This window comes from Taudactylus pleione, unplaced genomic scaffold (genome assembly GCF_031769625.1).
Source record: "Taudactylus pleione unplaced genomic scaffold, aTauple2 ptg000032l, whole genome shotgun sequence".
Taxonomy (NCBI): domain Eukaryota; kingdom Metazoa; phylum Chordata; class Amphibia; order Anura; family Myobatrachidae; genus Taudactylus; species Taudactylus pleione.
Window position 1 is genome coordinate 9,739,292 of NW_028284434.1, and position 19,757 is coordinate 9,759,048.

Here is a 19,757-nt window from a genome sequence, read left to right on the forward strand (position 1 = left end):
ATTCACCACCAAATATAGCAAATCCATAATAGAGTTCCTAGACTTGAACATCTTTATAGAGAACAACGAAATCCAGACAAACACATTCGGCAAAACAGTTGATGTGAACAGTATGATCTTAGCCTCAAGTGAACACCACCCCAACAGGCTAAACAACATACCAGTTGGGCAGTTCAAGAGGCTAAGACGTAACTGTTCAAAACTAACAGACTATGACAAACAGAGCACAACACTAAAAACACAATTTCTGGAAAAGAACTACAACAAAGACCTTGTACAAAAAGCATACAAAGAAGTGAGAGTAAACAGAGAACCACTTATAGAATACAAACCCAAGACAGAACCTAATAAACAAAATGAAGTCCTATTCATCACACAGTACAATAGGCAAGCGAGACAAATTAAATACGCACTGAACAAGCACTGGCACATATTACTCAGGGACGAGACCTTGGAAGACATCCTACCACCTATACCAAAGATAGTGTTTCGTAAAGCACCAGACGTGAGAAGTAAATTAATCAAAAATCATATTCCCCCGACCAAAACAATCCAAACAACACTAAGACCGAAACCAAATACAGGGGGTTTCTATTACTGTGGGACATGCACAGCATGCAAAACAACTAAACAAAGAAGCACAACACCCATACACACAATAACATCCACCAGCAATGGAAAATAACTTAAAATACAGGAATCACTGTCATGCCACACAAAAGGTATAGTGTACATCCTACAATGCCAATGCCCCAAACAATACATTGGAAGAACAATACGACACCTTAAACAGAGATTAAGCGAGCACATAAGAAACATCACCAAAGGCTGCGAGGAACATCCACTCTCAAAACACTATAAGGACAAACATAACTGTGATCCAAGAGCATTGATGTTTGCAGGCTTAAAAGAAATACCCAAAAACTGGAGGCAAGGGGGGGGACTATGGACCTCATTCAGACCCGCTCGCAAGTGCTGAGCGCTTGCAAGCGGGTCGATGTTTAGACCCTGCGCACGCGCAAGCCCCGGAGCGAGAGAGAAATTCTCTCGCTCCGGGACTCGCTACCAACAGGGCGGCTGTCGATGTTGATCGACAGCTCGCCCCGTTTAGTAGGCGGGGAGGGGTGGTGGTTTCACAAACGGAGGCATTCCTTAAGGAACGCATGCCGTTTTGTTGGCGGCCGCACTGACATCAGCAGTGATGTCAGTGTGGGAGCTTCCTGCTCGATCAGAGCAGGAAGCTCCCTGGGGCTTGCGGTTGCCGAGACCCAACCTCAAGGGTCTTGTAACAAGCCCCGATGGTCGTGATGGTCTTGACCATCGCGACAATCAACCTGGTCGGTCGCTAAAGCTGTGGGTGGTAACCCACAGCTTAGCTAGTGACCAGGAGGCCGCACTTCAAAAGACAAGCGGCCACACACATTCAGAGCGACCGCTCGCATTGTGCGAGCGCCTCTGAATGAGGGCCTATATCCTTCAAATAAACAGGGAAGAACTAAAACACATGATCACCATGGAAACTTTACACCCACAAGGCTTGACCATAGACAATGCCATCAAATCAATTATATGTCATTAGATCAACAGCCAATAACTACCTGTCCCCTGAACCACCCAACCAACCTAACGATATCTGCACGTACCGCACCACTCAATAAGACAACAGAACAAAACAAGTTATATGTCCCCTAGGAACATAAATAAAAAAAATTTAAAAAATTCACTACACAGATGGGAGACTAATAATAAAAACAGACTCAAGAAAAACAGCGATATCAACCACACATCTAGACAGAACTAATATTAATCAATCAACAAGGAACCATAGTTCAGTGTTAGCAGCTAAGTATTAGTTCATCTCCCCTCATAGTCGCATTTAGTAACGAGAAGCTGAAATAAGACTGAGGCCCCACATCGAGCAGTGTGTACCCGCTGACGATGCGCGCTCCCAGAAAACAATTTAGCACCTTGAAATTACTAAGAAAAAATGGTGCTGTACCTGCATGAGGAAAAGTAACAAACCACCTGTTCAAACAAGCACAGTATATGGCTACCTAGAGAAAAACAAAATCTATGTAATAGACAAATATGAAGACCCGAGCATCACAACCACTCTGCTCGGCCGGCACGTCACAACCAATGTAACTGTAAACATAGGTTCCAGATGAACTTTCTTTGGAAACCAAGACAGTGCTCGAAGTCAGAGCAGCAGCGAGAAAGCCAAGGGTAACGTGTGCCAAGTTGGGTAATCAATCAAACTTGAGAAAAACTATTTTCTATAACCAAAAAGGCACAGGGCAGATGCTCAAGTAGGGGACCTGACTGGAACACTGGCTAGATTAAGCCTGTGGATCAGTTCCATGCCTTCTTTTGGATCTCTCACAGACACCTGGAGATCAGACAAATGCGGAAACTCCATTTGTATTTGTAGCCGTGGTCACACAGAAATCTTGGTTGTTTTTCAAAGGTTCCTGATAGAGCCAAGTCCTGAAAGAGCTGTGATTGGGTACCTTCAAAGAGGATGCAACGTGTATTTCTACTCGCAGTGGATGTTTGATCCATAGTTTTAAATTAAAAGAATTTCAAGACAACGTCCCGTGGAGGATCCCCATCTTTAGTTTTCAGATGAAGAACCCTGTGAGCACATTCAATGAGCAGGGATTGCTCAGAAAGAGTGGGAACTAACATTTGGAACAAACGTTTCAGATAGGGTTCCAAACTTTGTGGGCTTACGGATTCTGGAACGTTCACGTTATTCTCCCTGTTTTCGAAGTATTAATTTTTCTCATTGAGGAATTCAAGCACTCAATATATGAAGCCAATGTCCTGAGATACCTCTTGGAGTCCCCTTGAATTAGAGTCTACCTCAGCGGCAGTACGGCTGGCGCAAGGGATGCAATTTCCTTGCAAAGATCGGCAGGTAATTACTGAAAATTGGCTGTGAGAGTTCTGTTTAATTCAGCGAGAGGTGTTGCAAGATTCCCTGCCGGGTATTTTTCTTCCCGTTATGTTCCTTTGCATGATGCGATTGTATAAAGGGGGAATAGCTGAACAGGTAACGCAGTGAAGACTCCGAGTGAATAGAGGAGAGTTAGTTACAAAGAATGTTGTAGAGTCACAACCTTTCTTAATTAATAAGTGGTTTGCACTACAGTCAATGATTGATGTGACCACAGGTAAGCTTAGACAGTTGTGTTGGTTGTAGTAAATTAACTGGTCCTCTAGGTGGCAGCAAAGAACCTCTTAACTGCAATCTGGTGCATTAATGCACACTAAGGGCCTGATTCATCATGGATCGCTATTGTGACCACAGCTCTGTAATCGCATGCAGGTCTGCTGCGAAAATATGCTAATGATTGCGTTCGCAATGCCGTCGCACTGCCAGCATAGAGACGCCCACTGCCTCCTACTACCGCTATCTCACATCGTAATACTTTGCAAACCTTCATAAACATCGGTAACATCGAGTACCATCTGTCCCTCACGCAGAATTACAGTAACCCTGACCTTACTTAGAAATTGTAACTCCAGTGTCCCCCATGGAATCGGATAAAGGGATTTATAGGTAAGTACCAAAATCCTGTTTTTTCCTTCATCCACTGGAGAAACTGGAGTTACATTGGTGAAATCCAAAAGCGGTCCTCATAGGCAGTAAGGCGTTGTGGGAACCTGCAGCACCCTGCACCAAAACTGGCCTCCCTGGACACAAACGTATCAAATCTATAACATTTTACAAAGGTGTGCATGGAGGAACAGGTGGCAGCGCGACACATTTGATTAGCAGAGGCCCCTCGCCGTGTAGCCCAAGAGGGTGCCCCACTGACCTAGTGGAATGAACAGAAATCAAGGCCGGCACAGACCAGCCCTCCGGATAAAATAGGCCTTACGGATGACCATGCAAAGCAACCAGGAAATAGGTGGCTTAGAAGCGGCCACCCCATTTTATGACAGTCGTAAATGATTAACTAATCGTCCGTTTTCCACAAAGAGGAGGTACGAGTAACATATACTCTAAGAGCTTGCACCCCATCCAATCAGTGGTTCGAGGAGTCTCCATTAAGAAGCACAGAACCACAATAGGTAGGTTGATGTGAAACTTGGAAACAGCCTTCAGGCAAAAAGGAGGACTTTGGCCATGATTCAGAGCCGGACGCAAGTGGCTGCTCGTTCGCTCCGAGCGATGTTTGCCCAACTGCGCATGCGTACGGATCGAAATACGCATGCGCGAACCACTCAGTGCGGCCGAAAATCGTGTGCTCGCAAAATAGCGAATGCCTGCTATTTTGAGTGACAGAATGAGGCGTATGTGGGTGGTAACAGGGGAAGGTGCTTGAAAACGGGGAGTGGAGATCCGATCGCAGGCGTGCTTAAAGGTCAAAATGGGCGTTTTATGGGTGTGCATATTTAACACAGCAGCGTCATTGACCACGTCACTGGGTTAATTTAAAGCCAGAACTGCTCGCAAAATTGTGGTAGCAAAAACCAACCACAAGAATAGCGAGCAGCTCATACCCTGTTCGATGTACTCGATTAATCTAATAAATAGCGGACATGACGTAGGATGCGAGCGGCCAGGGGGCGTATTTTTCCAAAAAACGAACGCAAGTTTTGTTCGCTCGTTCAGACCTAGAGGCGTGAACAGCCCGCAAACAGCGAACGGTTCATTTGAATAGCCACCCCTTGTTTTAGAACGAACGACCGCAAATAGCGAGTGGCTCTGAATGAGGGCCTTTGTCCGGAGCTCCGCTCTGTTATTGTGAAACACAAGATAGGGAGAGTGGCAAGATAATGCTTGAAGTTCTGAGACCCTCCAAGCAGAGGCTATTCAGAAAACAGTTCAAAAAGATCTGACTATAAAAAGGATAAGACCAGGGCTCTAGGAAAACCTCTGATGAGGTTAAGAACCGGGGGGGTTTAGGAAAGTTGTGGGAAAGACTGGAGTGACAGACTAAGTCTCCTAATTGCGGCCAAACTCAGGTTTGACTAGACCTCCTGCCCAGAGGCGCGGAGTCTAACTCACTTGGTGTGTTTTCCCCAGTGACCCCTCCAATTGGGATTTGGTTTTACGCTGCACCAAGTGAGCAGGTCGCGGCCCTCTGGACAGGTACCTGGGAGTGACAGAAGACTGAAATATATATATATATATATATATGTATACACACATAGTTATATATATATATATATATATATATATAACACAGGGAACACTAAGAATACAGTAACACAGAGGAATAGGTAGTACTGGCACACTGGGACTGAATACTCTAAGATATTCCGGAGACGTACCGAATGTGCAGGGATGAAATTATACTGAGACAGAAACAAGGTACACAAAAATGCCACATGGGGGCGCACTGGAGGTGTAGACGGAACTTGTACTGAATACAGGGACAAAGTACACAAGGATGCCACTTGGGGGCGTACTGGAGGTGTAGACGGAACTTGTACCGAACACAGGGACAAAGTACACAAGGATGCCACTTGGCATAGTGCTCGCAAGTGGGTGGATGGTGGGGTACTGCGCACGCACAAGCCCCGGAGCGAGAGAGAATTTCTCTCGCTCCAGGGCTCACTACAAAAGGGGCGGCTGTCGATGTTGATCGACAGCTCGCCCCGTTTTGTAGGCGGGGAGGGGGGGTGGCTACACAATCGGAGGCGTTCCCGAAGGAACGCCTACCGTTTGTGGGAGGCACCACTGACATCACCAGTGATGTCAGTGGAGAGCTTCCTGCTCTGTTAGAGCAGGAAGCTCTCTGGGGCTTGCGACGGACGAGATCCTACCACAAGGGTCTCGTCGCAAGCCCCTATGGTCGCGACCATCACCTGGCCTCTCGCAAAAGCTGTGGGTGGTCACCCACAGCGTAGCGAGCGGCCAGGAGGCCGCCGCAACAACATAAAAAAACGCCCTGATTCAGAACGAGCACTCTTCAAGAGCGTCCGGCTCTGAATCAGGCCCTTTGTACACTATGGTGTGTATTTTGTACACAAAGGTGCGACTCCGGACGCACCAACAGATGACTTGAAAGTGTACACAGTGGTGCGACTTGAGACACACAGGATAACTTGTACAGAACGCGGGGACTGAATATACAGAGGTGCAACTGGAGACACACAGGAAGCCAGGAACTTGTACAGAACACGGGGACTGAATACACAGAGTTGTGACTGGAGACACACAGGAAGCCAGGAACTTGTACTGAACACGGGGACTGAATACACAGAGTTGTGACTGGAGACACACAGGAAGCCAGGAACTTGTATGGAACACGGGGACTGAATACAGAGTTGTGACTGGAGACACACAGGAAGCCAGGAACTTGCACGGAACACAGGAAACGGAATACACAGAGTTGTGATTGAAGACACAAAGGAAACCAGGGAACTGAGGAAAGTAATACGACCTCTGGAACATGAGACGGTTGTCACAGGGAAAGACTACGTGCAGTCATACAGCAATGTCGGACCTAAAAACCCCTAGGCAGCTGGTCATTGGATCATGAGATCAGCTGGTAGACTAGCAGGGCTGCCATTGGAGGAGACTGATCAGGTGAGATGAACCAACATGGCTGCACCCATGCCTGCTAATACAGGAGTCAGGACGCCCGCATGGAAGTCCAAACGGACCCTGGGGAAAGTCCTCAGGCATAACCCACCACTATTACTGGTGTCTGAACGCCTTAGAGCCTAAAGACACCAGTTCAGCAGTGAGTAAAGGCCGATCCCAGGCCGGATCCTGACACAGGTTTAGGTCTCACTGAGCTATGGCAGGGATAAACAGACACTGGAGATGTAGAACTCCTTGCAGGAATGTCTGAAGCTAAGGAATCATGGTTACCTGATGCTGAAAAAAGACTGATAAGACTGAAACCAGCACCTTCAAAAGAGCCCAGATGCAAACCTGTATCTAAAGATAGGAATTCATTCTGCTCACACCAAGCCACATAAGCTCGCCAAATGCGATAATAATGTGCAGCTTACACTGGTTTTCTAACCCTCAACATAGAGCCGCATTCAATTAGAGCGGATCCGCGATACTTTTTCGCCTCCCGGACTTTTCACCTACATTGCGTCTTCTGTAGGTGGAAAAGTATCGCGGCCGTCCCCGTTTTACCCCGTATTCAATATGGAAGTACGCGAAAACCGGACACGGTGAAACTTGAACAGGCGGATAGTACTGTCAGTTTTGGGTAAATCAGCCTGACACCCCCCAAAAGTTGCTCTGACATGGGGGTTAGCTATGTTACCCCCCGATTTGGCTTGCTGAAGGTATTTGGTGTTTTTAAACGGGCTCTATAGCTGCTAAATAGCGTTTTTCTATACGTGGTGCAGAATAGTATTCAGGAGTATATTTTCCAGAAAATAAATTATCCCAGCAAATTTGGGGTACTTGTAAATGGGGGCCAGCATATTTAAAAGTTGCTAAAGTTAAGTTGAAAAAATCATGAAAAATCCACCTGCTGCAAGCCCCTGTAATCAAAAAAACACTTGGGGCATACTTGGGGACCCCCCAGAGTCAAGTTCGCTAGTTTTTAACTTTGTCACCCAACATTTTTTTTCACCCCCAAATTTAAAGTGATTTTTTGGGGTGTCCTTAAGTGTTTGTTTTTTTTTATTTTGACACAGTTTACCTTTGGGGGACTGTCTGAAGGCTGTACGGGAGTTCCCGTAACATTGCACCCCAAAACCCCAATTCTGCACTTTTTTCCGCCTGCTATTCATAGGCGAAACTTTTTCACCTTTTACATTGCATTGACTTTCCGCCTAGGCGGAAAGTCTTATAAATTGAATACGGAGTGGAATCAAAACAGGCGAAAATGACGTCATCGGTGAAAAGTTTTCGCCAAAAACACACAAAAACGGCTTTTCGCTTCAAATTGAATACGGCCCATAGTTAGGATTACCTCTTCCAGGATACCTTTTCTCTTTAAGATGGAGGCTTCAACAGCTACGCCGTTAAACAAAGCATAGTCAAGGCTGGGTGTACGAAGGAACCTTGTTGTAGTAGATCTTGCCAAAAGGAAGAGGTGAAGTGTCTTCCTTCAGAAGCTGTAGTACCAGGACCGACTTGGCCAATTTGAAGCCACTAGGATCACCGTTGGTCATTCCCGTTTGATGCATTTCAAGACTCTGGGAAAAAAAGGAAGATCAGAAGATGTAGACTTCACAAAACTTCCACGGGACTGAGGGAGCGTCTGCACCCAACGCACCTGGGTCTCTTGTCCTGGAGTAACAAAAGGGAGCCTTGTGGTTCAGCAGAGATGCCACGAGGTCGATGTCTGGTCTCCCCGACATGTTACTGTCCTGAAGGACTTCCGGGTGAAGGGCCCAATTGCCAGGGTATAGGGCTTGATGACTGAAATAATATGACTCCTAATTGTTGACCCTTCGAATGAATACGACCAATATGGCTGGTACATGCTTTTCTGACACTTGAAAATTCAGGCCGTCTCCATCAACGCTAAATGGCTTCCTTTTTGGCGATTAATGTATGCCACCGCCGTGGCATTTTCCGACTGTTCCTTTACCAGATTCCCCTGAAGAAGTGGCCAAGCCACTATCATAGCATTGAAAATCTAAGACACTGACCGGTAACTGAGACTCTTGTGGGGACCACAGGCCATGGAATTGATTTTGTAGAACCACTGCACACCAGTCTCCAGGGCTGGCGTTCGTGGTCACCAATCAAATCCCAGATCACAAACGGGTGACTAGTGCTGAGATATTTGAAGCCACCAAAGGAGGGAGGGACAAGGAGAGAGTTGGATGACCTTGGACAGGTGAAAAGGAGACATGTTCCATTTAGATAGAGGATTCAACTGATTCTCCCTGGCATGGAATCTGCCAAACTGAATTGCCTCATCGGAGGGGTGACATCTTGCCCAAGATGAGCATACAGAAGTGGATGGATATCAACCTCATTTTTAGAACCAGTTTCACCATGGATTGGATTTAGACACATTTTCGGCAAAAAAAAAAAGACGCCCGGCGCTAGCAGAGTAGCACGGGACCTGGCGGCTCACTCGGGTCAGGCAAGTCGCACTGCGTGGCGCATTGAAGCTAGATGTATGACAATCATCTGTATGTGTAACATGTTAATACTTCATACTGATCCCAGTATAGAGTGACAGAAAAAATACGAACCTAATGGGTCCTATAGTAGTACACTGATGGGTTGAGAAAAACGTGATCAGCACCTCTGGACACTAAATAAACACACACAAAAAACCAGGGGCTGTGTATAGGAGAGGAGGAGCTTGTGCTCTCAGAAATTAACTTCTTAGTGCCCAGACTCCTCCAGCACCAGCTATACCCCAGTATTCTCCAGTGTCCCCTATGACTGAAAGAGGAACTATTGGATTAGTCCAAAAGAAGTGTTATATTGCATGGAATTCTGGCCCTGATTCAGAGCCGGACGCTCTGACAGAGCGCTCGCTCTGAATCAGGGCCGTCCTTCTCTTTTTTTAGAGCGGCCATCGGGCTTGCGATGAGACCCTTGTGGTAGGGTGTCGTTGCCGCAAGCCCAAGAGTGCTTTCGGCTCTAACAGAGCCGAAAGCACTCCCACTGATATCACTTGTGATGTCAGTGGGGCCGGCCCTAGACGGTAGGCGTTCCCATGGGAACGCCTCCGTCTGGGCAGCCACGCCCCCGGCCCGCCCACCAAAGGGGGCGTGCTGTCACTCAACATCGACAGCACGCCCCCTTTGTAGCGAGACCTGGAGCGATGGCTTGCCCGTCGCTATCCGGGTCTCGCGCATGCGCACGACGGAGCCGGCTCCGTCGTGCACATGCACACTGGGCCAACATCGACCCGCTTGCGAGCGCATAGCGCTCGCGAGCGGGTCTGAATCAGGCCCTCTGTCAGAACAGCAAGGCTGGCTAACATTAAAAATGACCTGTGTGCGTTCTATGCAAGTTAAGAGGAAAGACCAAGTTAAGAAAGAATAATTCCATAACAGTCACCAATTTAACTGATTATTTTTCTCCATCTTACCAGGTCTATAAAGCCAAATGCTGCTGTGCTATTATACAACAGTGAACTTTACCTTGTAGACTTTCCCATATCCTCCTTTTCCAAGCTGGGCAATTTCTTCAAATTCATTTAGGTATCGGGAAGTCTGGGCCTCAGCAAGCATATCCTTTGCCCTAAGGGATAGAGATCTGCTTTAAGGGCGTTGAAGAATTCTGCAATGCTGCATTTTCATAATATAATTTACAGACAGATATTTCCTACCAACAGCACTTACCTGTTCAAATGTAAGTTTAAATCACCACTGGTTATTTCCTGCAGAAATGTCCAAAACACAGGCGTTAAACACCCCTAAATGAAATTCCACACAAAAAAAAAATCCTGGACAATTCTCGTTAAGAATATATTTGGCTTACCAGTTATCCTACAGTATATTAAAGTAAACACAAAGGTTTAAACTATGCCAAAGGGAGTCCAGTTATTACATACTGTATATTACTAGCACCCATCATACAAAAGGAATCAGATGCTCATATTCAGTAACAATAAGGGATCATAGCGCATGGAGGATAAATGTCCCCTTTTCTCAACGGTATAGAACTAGGTGGTCACATACCTTTTTGTACATGTGCTGCCGGGCAACTTTCATAAGTTCTATGATAACCGTTCTGTGCTGGTGTCTCACTGAGCTGAACTCAACATTGAAGGCAAATGAAGACAGGAGGCCCATTTTAGTAAAAGTCTGGCAGAGCACTGGGAAGAGACAATGCACATGGATGGATCAATGGCAGAGCTTTCAGAAGAGTTTTTTCATCATAGGCCATTGGAGCGCTGAGCAGCAGAGCTCGGTAACCCCAACACAAGAGGCAGAGATCAATAACCCAACACATGAAGAAGAGCTCAGTAACCCTGACACAAGAAGCAGAGCTCGGTAACCCTAACGCAAGATGCAGAGCCCAGGAACCCCAACACAAGAAGCAGAGCTCGGTAACCCAGACACAAGACGCAGAGCTCGGCAAAACCGACACAAGAAGCATAGCTCGGTAACCAAAACACAAGACACAGAGCTCGGTAACCTCGACACAAGAGGCAGAGATCGGTAACCCTAACACAAGAAGCAGAGCTCAGTAAACCCAACACAAGACGCAAAGTTTGGTAACTCAGACTCAAGAAGCAGAGATCAGTAACCCTGACACAAAAAGCATAGCTCAGTAACCCCAACACAAGAAGCAGAGATCAGTAACCCTGACACAAGAAGCAGAGCTCAGTAACCCCAACACAAGAAGCAGAGCTCAGTAACCCTGACACAAGAAGCAGAGCTCAGTAACCCTGACACAAGAAGCAGAGCTCAGTAACCCTGACACAAGAAGCAGAGCTCAGTAACCCCAACACAAGAAGCAGAGATCAGTAACCCTGACACAAGAAGCAGAGCTCAGTAACCCCAACACAAGAAGCAGAGATCAGTAACCCTGACACAAGAAGCAGAGCTCAGTAACCCTGACACAAGAAGCAGAGATCAGTAACCCTGACACAAGAAGCAGAGCTCAGTTTCCCTGACATAAGAAGAGCTCCCTCTCGTGCCATTTCAAAGACCAATTCTTGAAACGTACATAGCATTATGTTATACTAAGATACTTATATATGTAGCGATATGTACAGTAAATAAAAAATATGATCACTGACCAATTACTAAGGACATTTTAGATAATGATTACACTTTAGTTAAGTATTTCAGGTGAATGGGAAATTTGCAGGTGAGGAGAAGGAATACCACTCAGCTGATTTTAAACCTGAAGGGAGAGCGGAGTGTAATGTGGGACTATAAAATGGGCCTTTTCAAAATGGAACAATATTTTTACTATAGCAGACAACAGCTACATTCTTATTGTTATTTTGTTTTTCTAGGTGGCCACTGTGGGGTTTTCCAGGTTGGGTAATGAGACAATGAAGTTGTCTATGTGTTGCAATATTGCTCAGTGCTGCAATGCTATGAACAGTAGCACACTACACATTACTACCATGTACATGGATAAGTAATTATATAATAACCATTGGCAATGTATAATCATATTATAGACACTTACATCTAAACAGATGCTTGGAGCGGTGAGGGTTTTCTTCATGAACATAACAGAGATGTTCTACCAGAGACACAAGCAGGAGCTGCATGGGGACTGTGGTCACATTTGGAAACCGCCGTATGCCACTTATCACTTGAAGATCAGATGGGGAATCAGATTCTGCAGGGGAAAAGTAATAATGTGAACATATTAAAAAACTGTCTCATAGCAAAAAATTCAACCATGGGTGCCTAAAGCTGGATACACACTTGGCGATATACCGGCCGTTCAATCGAACAGCCAATATATCGTGAGCGCGTCGGCGGGTGTGTACCCCCAATATATCTGTGAATGAAGTCGTTCACAGACATACAGAACGCGTTGGTTGTGCAGCACAGCAAATGGCCGAGATATCTGCAGATATATCTGTGTACGGGCAGTCCGCCGACCACCCGTACACATGCAGTCATTGGCGTCACAGCTGGGCAGGCAAATTGAAATGCCTGCTCAGCTGCGACATCAGAACGATATGTACAGTGTCTATTCGGTAAGTGTGTATTCTTACCTAAATCGAATGGCTACACCTTTGCACCTACTAGGTGACCTGGAAACCATGATCTGCGTGGAGTCCTGAAGAACAAGTTTAAGAACCACTGGCCTAGAAAAACCCCAGAGGAACAAAAGGGAGGGCCGCACACCACGATTCCTTAATTAGAAGGACTAAAGCCATAGGACCAAAAAGTAGCGGCAACAGGAGAACAAAAATCTTGTCATAAGCCAACAACCTGCCTCTCCATAAGAATAATAAGTAGGAACCTGGCATACTTGACGGCCAGACTTGCAACCACTCTCTCCAGAAAACCTAGGACCACTAGAGTCTTTTGAGAAAACAAGTAACATAAAAAAGATGAAACAACAGGGAACATCTTTAGAATCATTCAGACATGGAAATCAGTCCAACCAGATACACATGGGACCCGGGAAAACAATTGGTTGTTCTGGAAGTCACCACACAAGACAAAACCATACTGCAGAACACAACCAATCTTCCTTGCCCTAAGGCTGCCACCCGGAAGACCCATGTTTACACCCAGTCAATAGCAGAGGCCGTTAGAGGCAATAAAGAGAGAGTTGGAATCGAACCATTACCATACATGGAAGAAGGAACAGGAGGTTCTCAAGTCCAGGGACATAACTGTATCAACTTGTGATCAGTAGACCCTACTCTGTCTAGGTCTGGGCGACACATCTATATACAAGAAAAAGCGAGAAAATGATCATGGAACAGGACTGGGAAGAACACAGAAAGCATAAACAATATACAGCACCCGTGGTGCAGACTGAAGGTTCCTGGTGTGGACGTTCCTGGCACTATCCCCTGGCACAAAGGAATCTAGGTGGAGCATCCGGAGGCTTCCACATTGTGGTTTTCTACAAGCTTTTATGCAAGGGGATGTCTGGTAATTACACATCTTGTAGACCATAACACTCCATATGATGTGTATGGATTATACCTTATTTTATCCATAAGAACGCTATTTATATGAATTTTTTTATTTCATCTTCATTTTCTTTATGTGTAAATAAACTACTCTGTTAAGATTTGATTACACTATGGTTCCTTTGCCATTTATTGTGTTTTTTATGACATTGGACACATAAGGGAAAAAGCAGAACCCAGAGAAATGGGAACCATCCAGATTGCATATAGGAGGAAAGTATTGGTCTTTTATTATATGTGCATCTTCTTTTTCTTCCTTCTTTGAAGCTGATATCAGCGCACTCTAGTCACAAGTACATTCTTTGTTTATGTCTATATTGCTTGAGTTATTTTAGGGTATAACTTCATTTGAGGATAGGAGTGCTGCTTGTGATATCATTATTGGCGCCTGGAAATATACCCATTTTTTTTTAATATACAGCGCTCGATTGAGGGTAGATGACATAATTAATGGGATGAAGTGAAATTTTATAAAAATAGCAACATTTATTAATTGCTAAAATGCATCAATTCTAAAAGTACCTTACATATTGCAACAACAACAACAAAAAAGAATGCATATAATTAAAAATGCATAATGTAATCACCTTTTTCTGGATAATCATTAGTCCATTAGGATAAGTGCAAAGCATATAGGGGGTCATTCAGATCCGGTCACAAGCACCGATGTGCTCGCAACCGGGTCGATGGGTAGCCCTGCGAACGTGCAGCGGCCACACTGCGCGTGAGCAAGCCCCGGAGCAAGAGAGAAACTGTCTCGCTCCAGAGCTCGCTACAAAAGGGGCGGCTGTCGATGTTGATCGACAGCTCGCTCCGTTTTGTAGGCGGGCTGGGGGGTGGTTTCCAAAACGGAGGCGTTTCTTAAGGAACGCCTACCATTTTGTGGGTGGCCGCACTGACATCATCAGTGATGTCAGTGGGGAGCTTCCTGCTCGATCAGAGCAGGAAGCTCCCTGGGGCTTGCGAGTGCCCAGACACAACCTTAGGGTCTCGTCGCAAGCCCCGATAGTCGCGATGGTCTTGACCATCGCGACCATCACCCTGGTCGGTCGCTAGAGCTGTGGGTGGTAACCCACAGCTTAGCAATCGACCAAGAGGCGGCACTACAAGATGCGAGCGGCCGCCCTCATTCAGAGCGACCACTTGCATCTAACGACCGCCTCTGAATGAGGTCCATAGCGTCCTGTTCCTATTTGGCTTTCTTAACAAACTAATGTCAATTTTAGTGGTATGGTCCTTTTAATATGAGGTACCAACTCACGATGTTTGGGGTCCTCTAATTGGCGGAGCTAGCACTCATGCTCTGATATTTGGGTCCCTTGGAGTGGTAAGCAAATCATCGAAGGCTTACATTCTTTTTCTCCGTCCACTTGAGTACAGTAAAAAATAGAAAGTCTGGTTCAGGTCACAAATGAAGTTCGCTGCACAGTACAGAGTGATCCAGAGAATTGGGGTGCCAACACCTGACATGTTTCGCTGGGTAACTCCTAGCTTTATCAGGACTGGAAATTTATACTCTAAGCAATATGGCTGCCAATTAGTTCACCTGAATCATATCACTTCATCTATGTATATATTCAATATTTTCAATAAAAAGACATATAATAAATAACATCAAACATATATTATGGAGGCAGACTTTGTGCCTGATTCAGACCCGTTCACGAGCGCATAGCGCTCGCAAGCGGGTTGATGGTGGGCCAGTGCGCAAGCTCCGTAGCGAATGAGAAATCACTCGCTCCGGGGCTCTCAACAAAACGGGGCGGCTGTCGATGTTGATCGACAGCTCGCCCTGTTTTGTAGGCGGGGTGGCTGACCAAACGGAGGCGTTCCTTGTCGTTTGTGGGCGGCCCTACCGACATCACGAGTGATGTCAGTAGTGGACTTCCTGCTCTATTAGAGCAGGAAGCCCACTTGGGCTTGCGAGACTTGAGACCCTACCACAGGGTCTCCTCACAAGCCCGATGGTCGCGATAATCGCTACCATCTCCTGCCCGCTCGCACTATCTGTGGGTGGGCACCCATAGCTTTGCAAGCGGACAGGAAAGAAAATTCCTCCCCGCCCTGATTCAGAGCGTGCGCTCGCAAATAGCGAGTGCCTCTGAATCAGGCCCTTTATGTATAAATATATAAAAAAATAGTGCAATTTCATTTATATCTTATTCTTATCGATGGATGCTCATCCGTTTGGCCGATCATGTGACGTAAACAACAAATCACGTGATTTTGTGCTCACCTAGGGGAATATTTCACATACTTTTGTAAAAAATAAGTGTCAGGGCTATTCATCAAATTCCGGTGAAGAGACCATCCCCGGGATGCATGTCGTGACGGCTGAGGAAGTCTGCTTTCCAATTCAGCACTGCTGGAATGAACACCGCCGATATGGCTGGTCGATGGCCCATGTCAGAATGCGTGACACCTCTACCTTGCTTGTTGCAGGGCCCTGAAAATTGCCCGCAGTTCCAATATGTTTATTGGTAGCGCAGATTCCTCTGCGGTCCACATTCCCCGAAAGGAGTATGGACCAGTCACTGCGCCCCAACCCCGAAGACTGGCATCCGTCGTCAGAAGGACCCAGTCCGAGATCCAGGTGAGGTCTGTTGCCACCAAGCTAGAAACAGGCGCACCTCCGGAGAGAGCACCATCATTTGAGTCGGTATATAATGGGGTAATCCGTCCCATTTGGAGAGGCCTGGAATGAAACTGGGCATACTCCACCATGTCGAACATCGACACCATAGATTCCAGTAACTGCATCGCTGAGTAGACTGACACTCGGCAACTGTGGAGGCATCTGCGTACCCGCGTCTGCAAAGTGGAGATCTTTTCTGCTGTCAGAAAAATCCTTTGCTGTTGTGAATCCAACAGAGCTCCCAGATGTAGCATCCTTTGAGATGGAATCAATGAGGACTTCTGCCAATTGACCAACCACCCGTGTACCTGGAGCACAAATATCGTTAGCTGCAGGTGGTGGTGAAGGACCTCTGGGGACCCTGCTAACAGTAAGAGGTTGTCCAGGTATGATAACAGGCGGATCCCCTGCACCCGCAGATGGGCTGCCATTACCGCCATGACCTTTGTAAACACCCGAGGTGCAGTTGCAAGGCCAAACGATAGAACCTGAAACTGGAAATGTTGTTGTGACACAGGAAATCTGAGAAAGCATTGGTGAGTTGAAGTAATCGGAATATGCAGGTACGCATCCTGGATATCCAGAGACACCATAAAATCCCCAGGTTCCATGACCAGTATAACTGAGCGTAGGGTTTCCATCCTGAACCTGGGTACCCTGAGGAATTTGTTCAGGGACCTGAGATTGAGAATAGGACGGTAAGAACTGCTTGGTTTCTTGACTAGAAAAAGGCTGGAATAATACCCCGTTCCCCTTTGGGACATCGGGACCGGTACAATGACTCCTGCCTGCAGCATGGATTGTACCGCCTTGTTTTTCGGCAGTCCTGTGCAAAATAATGGATGGTGAGGCCTTCTGCGGAAGGAGAGGGCGTACCATAGAGAGGCCACTTTCCTCACCCAAGAATCCGTGGCAGTCTGATACCAGTACTGGGCGAACTGAAGAAGATGGCCTCCAACCCTGGGGTCCACCAGGAGGAGGCCCGTCCCGTCAAGCGGAGTGCTTGTCATCAGGATTGGCAGCCGGACGTCTGGTACTCCAAGGCTGATTTTTCATGGTGGTGGATGGCATGGGAAACGACTGTGGACCTCATTCAGAGGCGGACGGAGGATGCAAGCGGTCGCTCAGAAACTGGGCGGCCACTTGCATCCTGACCGCCCGCCTCTGTTGCGGTCGTTAGGCTGTGGGTTTACACCCACAGCTCTAATGACCGCTCAGGTGATGGTCGCGATGGTCAGAGATCAACGGGGCTTACGATGAGACCCTAGGGTAGGGTCTCACTTGTCGTAAGCCCCGAAGAGCTTCTGGCTCTGTCTGAGCCGGAAGCTCTCCACTGACATCACTAGTGATGTCAGTGGGGCCTCCCCCAAACGGCAGGCGTTCCCATAGGAACGCCTCCGTTTGGGCTGCCACCCCCCCGGCCCGCCTTCCAAATGGGGTGAGCTGTCAATCAACATCGACAGCTCGCCCCCTTTGGATTGAGACCCGCTACGACCGGCGCTGTTGGTCGTAGCGGGTCTCACCCATGCGCACGACGGCGCCGTCGTGCGCATGCTCTGTGGGGGGCTATCGACCCGGTCCGAGCGCATTGGCGCTAACGACCGGGTCTGAATGACCCCCTGTGTTCTAGCCTTACCTGGGGCCCGATAGGTCCAAAAGGACAGAGTCCGAGCCCCCGAAGAGTCCGAACCCCCGAAGAGGATGGACCCGAAGGCAGACAAGCCGACTTAGCTGCTGCTAAGGTATTCACAATCTTGTCCAAAATCAGGGCCAAACAAGACTTTACCGTCAAAAAGGCAAAAATTCCAACCCCTTCTTGGATTCTGCATCAGCCCTCCAAGAACGGAGCCACAGAGAGTGGTGAGCCGCAATGGCCGCCAAAGAAATCTGGCATTTAGTAAGCCCATATCCAATGCTGCCTCATTTATATAGGTAGCAGAATCTTGGAGGTTTCCCACAAGATTCAGCTGCTCTCTAGTAGCATTTGAGGCTAAGGATGTTTCCAGGTTGTTAGCCCAACATTCCATAGCCACCTAGCAAATGGCCATAGCTGGTTTGCACGCAGCCCCTGAAAGGGAATAAACAGATTTAAGGCACAGACACAGTTTTTTTTCAGACACAGTTAACCCCTGCATACCTCCACTCACTGCTGAAGATTTTGCTGGTAACTTGCAACTACATAATTCAGTTAAAGGGACAACTTATCACAATTGCTCACAGACCTCCCAGTCATCAAGTAAATTGAATCCTGCACAACTTGGAATATTTCAGCAAATGCTAGAGCAGCTGCAAAAGCTTTTAACCAACATTATGCTGATTCTACCAGAATTAATTTCTTCTGATTCTGACAAAACCCCAATCAGCATAATAAAGCCAAGGAGTTTGTTCATTTGAGAGCCTTAAAGACTGCGGCCTCCCCCTCTGTTCCTAAAAGGGAGAAATATCAGAGTTTCCCTCGGCCCAAGCTATCAGAAGCTGAACGTCAGCGGCGCAAGGAATTTCAACTGTGTCTTTACTGTGGGGGTCCTGATCATTTTAGAAAAGACTGTTCTTTCTGTAAATCAAGGAACGGTGACAAGTCTTAGTGTCACAGCGTTAATGCCAACGAACTATCTAGATGGTCACCTTCAGTTCCAGTTTCCACTACTCCAAATAGGAGTGCTGAGGAAGTTGCCCAAAAAGGAAGTTCAGTTCAAGATTGGGGTCCTGTGACAAGAGCACCCAATTCCAGCTCTGGAAATCAAAAGAGAGTGTTAAAATCTCCCAAAGTGAGTGAGAAGTCTGTGCCTGCAGTCTCAGGAGGAGTATCCGATATTCAAACTCCAGCAGGAATATCCGATGTCCAGAACTCAGCAAGGGTATCCGATGTTCTACCTGTAAGCAGGGTGTCCAATATTCCAACCCCAATGGGGGTATCCAATGTTCCAGCTGCAAGAGAGGGATTCGATGTTCAAGCCCCAGCAGGGGTATCAGATGTTTCTCCTCCAACAAGGGTATCCGATGTTCCAGTACAAGCAGGGGTATCCAATGGTTCGGTTCCAGCAAGGGAATCCTTTGTTTCAGCCTCAAGAGATAGATCCGATGTTTCACTCTCAAGAGATGTGTTCGACTGTTCAACCCCAGGAAGGGTATCCGATGTTCTAACCCCAGTAGGGGCAGCCGATGTTTCAGCCTCAAAAGCAGTGATCAATGTGCCAGCCTCGGAAGGGGATCTGACTTCCTAGCCCCAGTGGGGACATCAGACTTTCCAGCCCCAGAGGGGGCATCCAATTCTCTAGCCCTAGAGGGGGCATCTGACTTTGTAGCCCTAGAGGGGGCATCTGATTCTGCAGCCCTAGTAAGGGTATCTGACTTCGTAGCCCCAGAGGGGGTATCTGACTTCGTAGCCCCAGAGGGGGTACCTGATTTCTGTAGCCCTAGTCAGGGCATCTGACTTCATAGCCCCAGAAAGGGCATCTGATTCTGTAGCCCTAGGAAGGGCATCTGACTTTGCAACCCCAGAGAAGGTGTCTGAGTTGTCAACCCCAGAGAAGGTGCCTGAGTTGCCTGCCCCAGGAGGGGTCTCCAGTGCCTCTGCCACAGGAGGGGTCTCC

At 47.1% G+C, this 19,757-nt stretch overlaps 1 protein-coding gene across 1 annotated transcript in view; it reads right to left on the reverse strand.

Annotated features, from left to right (window-relative positions):
• The window catches only part of LOC148538954 (eukaryotic translation initiation factor 2-alpha kinase 1-like), a 222,279-nt gene that overhangs the window by 136,789 nt on the left and 65,733 nt on the right, over positions 1-19,757 (reverse strand). The window contains exons 4-7 of the mRNA XM_088451962.1: positions 12,053-12,208; positions 10,585-10,721; positions 10,246-10,283; positions 10,045-10,144 (exon numbers count right to left, since the gene is read on the reverse strand). Coding sequence (XP_088308088.1) covers positions 10,045-10,144; positions 10,246-10,283; positions 10,585-10,721; positions 12,053-12,208 — 431 coding nt within the window. The remainder of the gene's footprint in view (positions 1-10,044; positions 10,145-10,245; positions 10,284-10,584; positions 10,722-12,052; positions 12,209-19,757) is intronic.